This window comes from Zootoca vivipara, chromosome 9, assembly GCF_965207765.1.
Source record: "Zootoca vivipara chromosome 9, rZooViv2.hap1.1, whole genome shotgun sequence".
Lineage (NCBI taxonomy): Eukaryota > Metazoa > Chordata > Lepidosauria > Squamata > Lacertidae > Zootoca > Zootoca vivipara.
In genome coordinates, this window is record NC_142592.1 from 49,507,465 (window position 1) to 49,521,225 (window position 13,761).

A 13,761-nucleotide genomic window follows, 5' to 3' on the forward strand; every position below is an offset into this window, starting at 1 on the left:
CCTTGAAGAGGAGCTCTGGGATGATCAAGGAATTGGCTAGAGCTTGTTTCTTCTACACATGGCACAATAGAGCTTGTTTCTTCTACACATGGCAAACCATTGTTTGCCGATTTCCCCCCTGGCCACTTTGCTTCGAGCGGACTGAGGCTCCAACCACAGATCAAGGGGAAACAGCACAATCGAGGGGGGGGGGAAGGGGGAGATGATGCCGTTGAAAACTCACAGGGTTTTGGTGTCTTCTCTTCAGTCTTGATCAAGCCCCCGTCTGTCTCCTCACTATTATTTTGCTCTGTACCACCACCACTGTCTCCCTTGCCCTCTGTAGTGGGCTCCTGAGGACCTAAATAATTTGGAAAGCACATTTGGTACTTTACAGTCATAGGCAGAAGAGCCTTTGAGACTGGTATATCTGAGCACCCAGAGAGAAAGATGAGGTTTGAAAAAAAGAGGAGATAGGCAGGAGAAATCCATCGAGTAAAAGAGAAGATTTAGCAGGAAGAGAAGATTAAAGTGTAGGCCAGAATAAGAAAGAGAAAGCTAAAAGGAAATAGAACAGTGGTGTGCAGAGGTATATGCTGGTATAAGGTGATCTGGAAGTCTGCTGGCTTGTTGTATAGCTGCAGTTGAGTGAACTCGGTCTCTCTAAGTATTGCCTGTCAAAGAGTTTTCATTCACAGTTGTTATTTTGCTTTTCTGGCTCAGAACCCCATTGTGCATAGCATGTATGGTTCACTGGATAGCATTCAATGATTAAAATCTACATATGGATTGGTGTGTCTTGCAAGGTGGGCCTAATGACTAAAGTTTTCAGGTTTTATAACCTGTCTTGATATTGGACAATAAAATAGACAGGAAGCAGAAAACTGGACCTGAAGAGAAATTGTGTTGTAGGGTCTGCCGATGATAGCACTGCTGCAGTGATCTCAACAGGTTTTATTCTTGTGTTGCTGGTGTTTCCATTAAGACCCTGATCATGAGTTTCATGTGCATACATGTGTCCACATTCAGGACAAAACCTGGGGGAAATAAAGGTGCTGGAAGACAAGCTTTACTTGGGGTTGTTCACCTTGAGGTTGAGAAGGCACCTAACGTTGTTTCAGGGCTTGCTGATTTGAGACAACAAACTTGTTGGATCAAATTTAGGTTATTGTGTACCACCATATTCAGCTGGTTATGTTTTTGTTATGTTGATTCCAGAGAAAAGGAAATACAAAACAGGTAAGAGTATCTCTTTTTTTGCAACATTTTATTCTAGCCAATGAAAACTTCAGTGTCATTTTACAAACTTACAGAAATATGTTGGGGGGGGGGATTCCCTTACCCATTTTGCATTTACAATGATGTTATTCTGATAGAATAAAAGAGTTGGGAGCCTCTAATCATCTAGGTGCTTATTCCTTTAATTTCAGTTTCCAGTGCCTTCGGATTCGTATACTTGATAGCATAGATGAATGCCTGAATGAGTTACGAGGAGCACAATATCTGATCCTGTCACTAAGTCCATGAGCAATGTTTGATCCTTTAAACTTATATGTGTATGTGTAATGTAATATTGGTTCCACTGAAAGCTGAGAATCTCCTTTATCAACTTTAAAGAAGCCAAAACGTTTCTCACTTTTCCAAGGTCACTCTGCACTATTATCATAGAATTTGTCTGTGCATTAAAGCAGCCCTAATAAAATTCCATTCAAGGGCAATAGACAAGAGAGAGAGTAGAAGAGAGAGGGAAAAGAGAATAACTGATAGAATAAGTAAGAAGAAGAGAAGGACAGAACTGAAAAAAGTGACAGCTGAAAGATTGACAGTCAAAGAAAGTATACCTGGAGATCCAGGTGAAATATTAAACGTTGTAGAAAAATTAGTTGAAGGAAAGGTACTGGAAAAAAGATGAAGAACAGAGATATTCAGGTACTGAAGGAAAAATGAAAGGAAACAAGGCAGAGCAAGAGATATAGAAGTAAACACCAAGTATTTTTTGTATTTTCCAAAACGTTTTGTTCCAAAGTGTTACAATATACACATGAGTGGCATTAACTGTATATATATGTATACACACACACATAAATAAATATATAGGTGTATATCTAGAAATGCAAAGCATAAGTAGAATACACATCATGCACACAGTATTGTTTGTAAAATACATCACTACTGTATTTTATGTGAGGTGGGTAACACCAAAATGGCAGACGCGGCTGTCATTTTGAGGGATCTTCTTAATGCTTTTAAGCCTATCTGAAAGAAAAAAGTAAAAGTTTTGCTCTGTTCAACAGGTACACAAGGAATTTTGTTCTGCTGAACCCTGAAGTGTCCCTTGAAAGACATTTCTACCTATGATGGCTAGATTTACGATTTACTATGCATATCACATCCTCCTTAGTTACAGAGAATTTGGGACTGTTGACTAATTCATATATTCTTGATTCTTTACTTCAGTATTCCCCAACCTGATACCCTCCAGTTGTTTTGGACTAAAACACCCATCAGCCCCAGTCAGCATGGATCTGAGCTGAATATTTGGCAAATCCAGTTTCCCAGGAAGATGAAGCATGGTATGAAACTTCCATAGGTGTCACAGAAAGCTGACTTATTCTTGTATTTTTCCCAATGCAATTCAGACACATTGCTCTTTATCAAGGATATTGCAAAGAGACTGGGCTCCATTGCACTGTGTTAACTTCAATAATAAATCAATTTTCTACAACACCTGTGGTTGGTTTTTCCTGGGGGTTCCCTACCCCAACCTGTAAATTATGCTGCAGCTTTCTTGTTTCTGGAAAGCTCTACCAGACTTATTAAAATTTTGTTTAATTTGTCCATTTAAAAAGAAAAGAAAATATATTTATTTTCCAGTTTTCTTACATTTCCCACATTGAAGATATTTGGCAATGTGGGAAGGGGTTTAAGTCCCAGTTGGTTTAAACACTCTGCATAGCTATTCATCTGTAAATGAGGTTCTAATAATAATAATAATAATAATAATAATAATAATAATAATAATAATTCTAAACTTCTGCTATAGGGTAAAATAACACATGATGCTAATCACACGGTTTGTCCTTGAGTGCAGGATTTTTTAAAGTGTAGGGACCTAAATCCAGATTAGGACCCTGATATGGGAGGGGGAATAGAAAAGCTTTAGCCGTTTGAACCGAATGGCACTCCTATCCGGAATGGGTTCTCCACAGGGGGCAGGGGTAATCTAAATCAGGACTGCATCAGGGAGTAAAGAGTCCCACACCAGGGTCCAAATCCAGACCGGAGGCAGGAAAGAGGGTACTGGCTATACATGAAAGGAAGAAACATCCTGTATTCAAGGGCCAATCATGTGATTAATGCCATGTGTCGTTTGGCTCATAGTCAAAGAGTAGAATCTATTAAAACATCTTAATAATCTTTAAGGGCTTTGTTCACCAGGGAAATAGTGGCACGCTTCTGCCAAGGCAAATGATAGCTAGCCATAACTTAGGGCGTGAAGCCACTCACTTGAACTTTTAATCTCAGAGGTGTGAAGCCTGCCTGTTCTTTGCTATTTCTGTTAGGGTGAGTGATGGAGGGCAAAGCAAAAACTGGAGACCGTTCACTTTCCTTCCAACTGTTGTCTGCCACACAGTGCTCCACTCACTTCCTCTAGAAACAGGTACTTCCCAAGCCTCCATGCTGGTCTTCCTGTACTGTAAAAGTTGTATAGGAAGCCTATACCAATAACACAGCTACAATTAAATTTAGGGCAAGAATATCCTCCTATTCTTGAACATTTCCTAGAATAGCTATTATCCAGGCACTGCAAACTGGGGGTGGGGGAATGCTTTCCCACATGAACTGAGGAATTTCTGGACTTCACATAGTGTCCCATTTCCTTACCTGTTCTAGGTCACATCCACTGTTCTTCACCTCAGATCACTTGCCTTTTTAAATTATATCAAGGCTCTAGAGAGTGACACACTATGTACACAGGAACAATTGCAGTTTTTGAGATCTGAATGACACTGAAAATCTCCATCATATAATAGGGCTGGCTTCAACATAATAAATGCCCTAATTCGCATACAGCCAGATATGGGTTGAAATAATTAACCCTTATTCAAGTGTGGCAAAGCAGGTGTAATGGCTCAATCTACACCAGCTCAGCTTGCCTATCAGCACAAAATCAAAGTTTAGGGAAATATTCTGACACACCAAAATTTAGAAGGGGCAATCTAAGAGTTGTGTTGACCTGACCAAGTAAGAAATGACAATGGGAATAAGACTTTGGGGGGGGCAGTCATATCTCTGCATTAATTCTTGCTTTTCCTTTGTCCTTCATTTTGTTTTTAAAGTAGCAACTAGCATTGCTACTGAAAGTGGACACGGCATTTCCATATCAGTGTAATACATATTTTACAAGGTTTCAGAATTTTGAGCCGCTGGTCTGGAATGCTAGTTAAAAATGCAAGACCGATATTATTTTTTAGCAACAGTTGGACCAAACATTTAGAAGCCGGATAGGATAGAAACACATACTTGACTTGGAGAATCCTCACTTACAATATAGTCGCCTCGATGTGAGTGAAAGCAGGTCTCTATTATAAAAAGTAAAACATCTCTCACCTAACTGAAGAAAAATTCAATTGTCACTTACTTCCTTCAAAGCAATACTCTATAACATAGCCATCTAAACCTGCAGCTCCAATTTGGTCTGGTGGCCGCCATTTCATGGTAACTGTAGTATCTGTTACGGAATCAACTGCCAGGCAGGTGGGTGGACTTGTGACAGCTGGAAGCAATGAAAGAGAGTGTCTGAGTTTGCAATACAACCTTTGCTGCATGTTTGCATCAATGTCTATCTGTTGAAGTCCTTTAACATTTTGTTTTGATCGCTTCCTCTTTTGTCCTGTTCCCACTCTTTCTTTCATTTTATTTGCACACTTTCTTCCCCTTGGGATTGTGAGCAGTTTTATGGATCACATTAATTAAAAGTTGCTGCAACATTTAAAAGAAAATGGAGGAACTGACTTTGACATATCTTTGATATTCTGATAGTCTGATTATCTGACAACATGTACATTGTATATTATCTACCCACCCAAAGGCACAAAAGGCTTTGAGGGCTCGCTTGGTTTTGAAGTGCCTATGGCATTGACAGCAAACACCCGGACTTCATAGGCAACTCCTTCAATCATCTTTTTCGGCTCAAAAGTTGTTTCTTTAATAAGGTCAAAGTTCAGCCTCATCCACCTGGAACTTTGCTTCTTTTTCCTCTCAATGTAGTAACCTAAACAAATATAAGCAGAATTCCAATTATTATTTTTATATGATTACAGAAAAGAAAAATATACAGTAGGCTCTTACAAATGAATACATTTTGTATATCATTATTTAAAGAAATGGAACTATCAGGAAGAATATTATTGTTATTTTTTTTTCATTCCAAAAATTTATAAAGAAGTCTCATCTTTCTATAAATGTACATTCTTGGGGGTGTATAGTGTGTGTGTATAGTTAATTTAGTTAATAATTCAACATCTCTCTTTTTGTTTAACCACCATCCTATTGAGTTATTTCCCCAAATCTGGCCAATAGATAGTCTTGTAACAATGTGTGTATTGGTTGTTTTTGCTTTTGCTCATATTGGAGGGTAGTCTTGGGGTTCCTTGTTATGTTATATATTGTAATTTCCTATATGGTATTCATTACTACCTTCCAGAATTGCTTTATTTTTTTGCTCAAAATGCATGTATAAAGTACAAAAATACATGTATAAAATCTGCTTGTTTATGCCTCCAGAAATTCATATTAATTTCATAAATTTTGCTTAGTTTGGAGGGAGATAGGTGCCACTTGTAAGAAAATTTGAAAAAAAAGTTATTTGTGGTTTACACTTATTAATAAACATGGTATCTTTTTAAGCAGCCAGGTCCAATCATCTTGATCTATAAGGACGTTAGCTGATTAATAATAGCTGATTAATATAAGCATAAATGTAATACCATTGGCTAATAACCCAGAACTTCTAAAATGAACAAAAGTGAACATCACAGAAAGTATTTGTTTGACCTGGACAGCACAGAGGTATCTGAATAGGTCCCCACCCCACATTTCCTAGAGAAAGCAAAAACCATCAGTTAAAATGTTTCTGCTTATCCATGGAATGCCATGTAGCTGAAACACTAGTTTGATTTCTTGTGCAAACTGTCCACAAAGAGTATTACATGGCCTAAAGCTATCTATAATTACACTATTCAAACATCTCAAGGCTGCTTTATACATGTTTCCTAGAAGCAGGTAATAACTGTTTTTGAATCAAGTGTGGGAAGTACTAAATAATACAAGAAACATATAACTATTGCTGAAAGTTGCCTCTCCATATCAATTCCTCCTCTCAAATCTTGGTGACAATATACAGTATCCTCAGGCTCACTGCTCACACCTGCTGTTGAGCACTACCCCTTAATCTCCCCATCCCCCAAAGTTTTCCTATCATTGCCAGGCACCTGGGACTCGGAACCACCATTTTAATTTCCCAGAATGCCACAGAGCATTGCAACATTGGGGGAATTGTGAGAAAACAAAATGATGTCTCCCAGTCACCTTGCTGTGAAGCTAGCAAAGCCCCTTGTGCTGTGGTTCCGAAGCACCCAACAACCAGATGGCTGTCGGGTATTTGGAAAGCGCTATGCAAGAGACTTTGTCATGGGGGCAGGACAACCCACCTGTTATAATATTGACAGGTGGTTTGTCCTGCCTACCTGTCAAAGGTGGCCCGGGTGTGTGCGTGTGTGGAGACAAATATTGAGCTGGCCTACCAGACTGAAAAGGTTTCCCACCTCTGATGTAGAGGAACTGAATGTATAACGCAGTGTTTATTATACTCCAAGTTCCTCTTCCTTCAAAAGTGATAGTCAATAAAGTGAAACTAGGGTGGGAAAGTTGGAGGCAATTACTGTTATGTCACATGCTCTGTTTTTCTATATGTTTCCAGACACACAGAGAGAAGGCTATGCAAGTTATTTGCCTGTACTGTATATAAAATGGTATCTATGAAGTCATACACACAAGATGAAAATCTCCTTTGTTGGTTCTCAGAAAATTCTACTTTAAGAGACAGCAGCTAGATGCCCACCATGTGGGCACTAACTCAGAGGTTCCCATTAAATGTGACAGTAAAAAGCTAGGAAATATCAAAATAGCTGTGCAGATGCTACTTACCTAAGATAGGCGACCCACCATCATATGCTGGAGGTTCCCAGTTCATAATGCACCAATCTTCTCCTACATCAACCACAATGGGTGCCGCAGGAGGGTCAGGAATATCTGTAGCAAGCAAAAATATTTTTATTTCCTTGGATAGCCTCCCCTACTAAACATGCTGATATTGCTGTACAGTGAACTGTTTATTGCTTATCACTAAAACTGGACCAAAATTGGAGCAAAAAGTAGACCTTTAATAAACAAACTGCAAAAAAATAAATAAAAGGTTCTAGACAAGACCGAGGTGTAAATCTCAACTACAAATAAGTTCATTGGCGGTCTTGGAAACAATAATTAGTCCAGTTTGTACATCATATTAAACCACGTTGCACAAACACCCCCTCAGTATTCTTCTTCCATTCATGCTGCTGCACCACAGACAAAACAAGTCTTTGAAGTGATAATTCTGTCAGGGCAAGCATTTAAGCTTACCAGGCAAAATTATCCCCCTCTCTTCCCCCCACATGTTGTTCCAGGGGTTCTCCCAACCTTCCCAGAGTCAATTTTGAGGAGGAGACATGCCGGGGGGGGGGGGGGAGTGGAAAAAACCCAATTCCTCAAACAGAAGTCCTTGTTCAGGGCTCATTGGTTGAATCCTACCTGGAGTGTGGCTTGTCATATCATCCAAACCTTCACAGAACAGAAGCAGTAAGTGAAGAACAAACCTTGGTTACCACTCATGGTATGTTTGAAGAGAAAAAAAACCATGAGGTAAGATTTGGGTGACATATCAAGACATAGTCTGGGTTGCTTTGTCAGTGACACAGTAGGAAAGGAGCACTGGCAGGAACTTTTGAGCAATGTGTACAAGCACATTGAAACTATGCTTGAATGTGGCAAGCAAACCAGGCCATTATCTCTTACCTCAGCTCATTTATAATTTAGTTTTGTATACCACTCAAACACTTTTTCTGAACATTGAACAGCATAGTTTAAAAGCTATTACTTTTTCAAGAAAACAAGCAAAAATCAAATGCAATCATATTAAAAAATAAAAAACAGGGGGGGTGGACCCATAAAATCAGTGAGGCTAAACACTATGGGTTGTATTCCATTTTTACTCAAGAGTAAATCTATTAATGGACAGGATTAACTGAGTAAAAGTTACTTGGCTACAGCCCTATGAAGTACTTTGTATATTGAAAAGACCCATAGAAATGATAAATAACAACACAGAACCAAGTAGAGCAGTCTTGGTACGAAAGTACAACTGGAAAGACTTACCAACCACTTTGATGTTGATGTGGGCTGTGTCTTCTCCTGCCTCATTCTTTAACATTATTCTGTAGACACCTGAGTCATCTCTCTCAGCTGAATCAATCACCAAACAACTGCTGTCTGGGTAATTATCTGCCCGTATTCTGGCTGCAGGATCCATGAGCCACTATCAATTATGCAGGGCGGGGGAGGAGGAGAGAGATTTTACAGCATGGGATTGAAAACCACTAGGAGATTGGCAAATAAGAATCAAAGCATGATATCAAAATAGAAATCTGCAAAGCTAGCCACAAGATATATATACAAAAATCTAACAGTAATTTGAATAAGAGATGAAAAAGTGCCCAACAGACAGGGCTGGCCAAGAACATTTTGGCCCCTGAGGCAAACTACAAAATGGTGCCTCTCCGCCACCATGAAGTGAGTGAAGATCTACATTGGGGACATGGGTGGGAGGAGAACAGCAGTGCCTCCTATTTGCCAAGAGGCCACTGCAGATGTGTGTGTGGGGGGGGGGAGAGTTTAATATGGAGCATGTCAATGGGTCACACACTCTATAGTAATGTCCAAACTGGTATCACCACTTCTTTTGGTACTACCTCTAGAAGCAGCATTGCAGACCATAGTCCCTTACAAAATAATGTAGGAGGTGATGTGGTGGAGTGCAACTGAGAATGAATCAGCCACCACATAGCAAGCTATAATCTGTGCAGTGAAACGAGCATCCACACAGGATATTTTTAAAACATTATTAACTCTCCACCCAACTCTCTTGCCACACTTCCTCCCAATACACTACCCTTTCTTTGACACACACCCTCTCTCTGCCTTCTGTACAGGTGAAATACATTGTGGGCAGTTAGACTGAGATCCAATGGGCAGGAGTGAACTGCAGCTCAGCAGTAGAACACATGACTTGAATGCAGAAGTTCCTGAGTTCAATCCCTAACATCTCCAGTTGAATGAATATCAGGTAACAGTGTGAAACAGAGCACCTTTGGGCAGCAACTGCTATCAGAGGAAAAAAATACTGGGCTGAATGGACAAACAGCCCAACCATGCAAAAGGCAGCTTCCTGTGTTCCTATCACAAGCAGCATCACACAGAACATACCACTAGTTGACACACATTTGTGTAACTGCAGTAAGGACAAGACATACCCCTCCAGCATAAGATAGGATGGACATAAATCCCTCCATCTTCGAAACCTATTGTGAGCCTAGTTACCCACCATATCACTAGGAGGAATGATGAGATAGTAGGATGACTATTGATTAAACAGTACTTGCACTTCCGCTTGAATCCATTGCTTATTCCTTACCCTCTTCTCCCCCCTGCACTATTTCATACAAAATGATAAATGGCTTTTACATTTTATTGTGAAAATAACTGCAGCAATTATGGAGCTTTTCATAGGTTAAGCATCCTCCTGTTTAAAGGACAGGATGTTTAGTCAAGGATGGCTCAGTCTTCTGCTTCAGGAAGGTTCTGGGAATGCATCTTCTGATTTTTATCAAAAAGGTCCCAGATTCAGTTCCCAACATCTGACAGTAGGGTTGGGAATGTCACCTGTCTAGCAAGCTACCTGCCAGTCAGTCTTGACATTACAGAGCAAGAGAGACCAACGATCTGATTCAGTATAATGTGCTTCCTGTGTGCTATAGGCTAGGAGCAATCATTAATCACCCAAAATATAGCTCGAAGGTATACTACTGTTGATACAGGTTACTCTGCTACTCATATTTTATTATAAAACACAACAAAGCTGATAAGTTTTAAAGACTTGACATCAGATTGCAGATATATGTCTATGTTATAGTTGTACCTTGTCCCCTCTGCTCCACATAATCTTCGGAGCAGGCTCTCCAGAGACAGGAATTTCAAGACGTAACTTGGTTCCTGCTACAACTGTCACTGTATTGCCATCACCAAGTCCATCAAGGTGGATTTTAGGAGGATCTGCAAAATTGAGACACTGAGGAATTTGCACAATGAGAAGAACATTTCATTATGTAAGCTTAACAGTACAGAAAGCAATAGATGAAAACTTTCTAAACTTGTCCATTTCCTTTATGTTTGAATCCTGGAATTGACAAATCACCCCGTCCTATATGCTGTCCCAAACATTGTTAGCAAGCCATCCATACAACAATTGGCTTCCTCATATGGTGCATTCAAAAATGTTACACATTTTTGGTTCTTTCATATGTTATAATCAGGAATATTACAGATTTTCCCCAGCTTCAGTATACCTTAAGCATATGTGTCTTATGGCATACAGTAATACCTCGGTTTGCGACCGCTATCCGTTCCACCGCTATCCGTCGCTCCCTGAGGCAGTTGCAAACTGAGGTACCAGAAGTCGCGCTGCAGCCATTTTGGAACTGGGCAGAGCAGCATCAAAAGTTGCTTCTGAGCATGCTCCACCCAGTTCCAAAATGGCTGCCGCGCCAGAATAAACCGGGGAAAAACAAAAAAAATCAATTTTTTCGGCTGGGGACAGCTGGAAAAACGGGGGTTTCCCGGGGAAAACGGGAGACTTGGCAGCTATGCACAAATGTTCAAACGCAGGAAACAAAAGCAACCACTAGCAAATCATCTAGCTGATCCAATCTCTGCTTTAAGGCCAACAGTACACTAGCCCTGTGATCCACGCAGGCCTGCCTCTGAATATTAAATAGCACATGAAACATTTTTAAAAAGGAACAAACAGGAACTCAAAAGTTACCTATAATATGCACTTTGCAGGGGATGTTAACATTATAGGCATCTGGAACAAACATGTACTCTCCATCATCCTCAATGAGTGATTTATCAACAATTAGCCGATGGATTCTGTGGAAAATCAAGACGGAAAATTTAAAGGAAAAAATATATGCAAGAACTTAAAGTATGAGATCATAAACTATACACTGCATTATATGACAATACAATTCTAATGTCTTATGAATTAGACCCAAATTGTTTCATATTTCTGAATGCAAAGATGAGTTTACACCTACATTTTTACAGACATTTCATACCATCAAGTTTGTAAGAGGAAGAACTGATGGATGCCACTAAAATTTATGGGCTCCTCCTCCTATGTGTGCAGCTATAAACGATTTCTGCCCTTTGATTTTCAAATTATGATGCCGATACCATTTTTACTACTTTAGCAGCTGGGTGTTCATCTACTGTCCCGAGAATAGAAGCAGCACTCATGTAGCAGCACTGATCTAATTGCTGCTCCCTCCAACCTCATTATTAATTTACAACCAATCAGGAAATGTTACTTATGAGTCTTCCTTTACTCATCTAGTTTGCCCCCCTTTTTTGCTTATAAATATATGGGTCTTACTTGTTTTTCATAACCAGAATGTCCCAAGATGGCTGTCATTTGAAATTAACAACCTTTATCCTTGTTGTTGAGCTTTTTTTTAGTTTCCCCAGACGTTTCAGCGATTCCAACCCCCCCCCCCCAATGCTGCTTACGAGGACTGAATACCTGCCGGACGTATGGCAATCCTACCTACCTGTAATAAAGGAATGGCTCCAGGTGATTTTTAACCCTGACCTTCAAGGGTTACTGTTTTGCATGCCTACCTTCCTTTATGATGTATCTTAATGCGGTCACTGGGTTGGAGAAGCTGCCCATTTTTGTACCACTTCCCTTCTACATTCTCAGAGATCTCACATTTCAGGGAGAGCTCTTTGCCAAGCCTCACAGTCTGGTCTTCCAAAGGATGTAGTATCTTAAGTGGCCTCACTTTGAAATAGAGAAATGAGAAAAATTATTGCAGCAGTTCATCATGATCTGTTTATGTCAGCGGTGCTGAACTGGAGCATATCTGGACCACAGGAAGCTACTGTGTCCATTCACACTGTGAACTCCAATGTGCATCTAAGAACCTAGCAAGTTTTGTATTAAGGTCAAGCAAGACATGAATTTCCTGAATACAATTAACATGCATGTTTTTGTTTTGTAAGTAGCAGCCACAAATAGCCAATTCAGATAGGCAATTTTTGTTAGGTTCATGCTAGGGAGAGAAAGAGGTAAACTTCTCCCCAGCTCCACAGTCCTCCTGGGGCTGCTCAATCTTTCCCAAGTCTGCTATGTATAGAACAAATAGTATGTACATTGACCGCATTTATGCAATTAACTTATTGTCTAGTTAGAAGCAGTGCCTATTAGCTGTGCTGTCCAGAACTGAATTCTCAGTTAACAGCATAAAAGGTATAAGCATGCAAATAATGGCTTAGAGAGTAATATCAAAAAATTAGTACAATGTTCATGTTCCCCAGTAGTTGCTTAAAAGGAGACACTTTCACTTGCTTGTCCGCATGTGTGTGCTGAGTAGAACTAGGAGGCTCCAGAAGGCATCACATGTACGATTTCTAGCACAACTAAAACACCATACCCCACCCCCCACACTTACAGTCAACTTTTAGTTTACAAGATGATTGTCCTCCCGTTGTCATCACTGAATAAGTTGCATTGTCAGCTTTGGTTCCTTCCTCAATGATTAGAGTGTGTTTTTTACCCTCAACCTTCACTTTGTATCGAGATTTACTATCAAGAGGCAGCTCCACACCATTTTTAAACCTGTTCAGGGACAACAACCAAAACAAAAGGGTGACTGTCTACTGATAAGAACTCACAGTCTTTCCTGCTTGGAAATACGCCCCGGAAAAACTTTCTGGTAGATTTGCAAGACATTTTGCAAGACAAAGGACAAGGCACACCCCTACCTGTGCCGTTCCCCTTGCCAGAAGCCCATCAGACTGGCAGTGGCATCTTACTTCTTACAGCACACCTGAGAGCAGGAGGCTCACTCAGGGGGCGCAGGGCAGGCCGCGTGCAACATAGAACTCTGTCCTCCAGCACCTGTTCCCTGTGCCCACTCCACCCACCAACTCAGCGACTGCTGCCTGAGGAACCCATCTGCCTCTACCTAATGGTAGGGCTGTTAAGACAAAAGCAAATATTTCCATAACAAGGTTCCCCATTAAAAATACAAGTTGCCACTTTCACAATACTGTATTCATATTCTCTCTCCCACACCCACACAGATTTTATTTTTATATTTATGGGATGTTCGGTTTTGATTTTTATTGCAATTAGCTTTTCTTTGACCACAAATAATGTTTATCTCTGTGGCAGAATCCCTCCCAATGAATAGCATTTCATGTGATAATCATCATGTGAAGGGCTTGTCTCATTATGCTAGTACTAGTTTATTATTAAAGAAATCTCTGTCCTACGAGCTCTGGATTAACAATAAATTGAACATAGTTGCAACTTTGTTCCTCAATGATCAGGGTGAGTTTTCT

At 40.1% G+C, this 13,761-nt stretch overlaps 1 protein-coding gene across 31 annotated transcripts in view; it reads right to left on the minus strand.

Moving 5' to 3' along the window:
- Positions 1–13,761, minus strand: part of MYBPC1 (myosin binding protein C1) — a 90,685-nt gene that overhangs the window by 23,966 nt on the left and 52,958 nt on the right. For 23 of the 31 annotated variants that reach the window (XM_060279916.2, XM_088676768.1, XM_088676764.1 and 20 more), the window contains 9 exons: positions 12,867–13,033; positions 12,034–12,196; positions 11,177–11,283; positions 10,274–10,407; positions 8,455–8,614; positions 7,189–7,293; positions 5,066–5,254; positions 4,622–4,756; positions 224–340 (listed from right to left, as the gene is read on the minus strand). In XM_060279916.2, coding sequence (XP_060135899.2) covers positions 224–340; positions 4,622–4,756; positions 5,066–5,254; positions 7,189–7,293; positions 8,455–8,614; positions 10,274–10,407; positions 11,177–11,283; positions 12,034–12,196; positions 12,867–13,033 — 1,277 coding nt within the window. The remainder of the gene's footprint in view (positions 1–223; positions 341–4,621; positions 4,757–5,065; positions 5,255–7,188; positions 7,294–8,454; positions 8,615–10,273; positions 10,408–11,176; positions 11,284–12,033; positions 12,197–12,866; positions 13,034–13,761) is intronic. The other 8 variants (XM_088676776.1, XM_088676779.1, XM_088676777.1 and 5 more) reach the window with 1 other exon arrangement.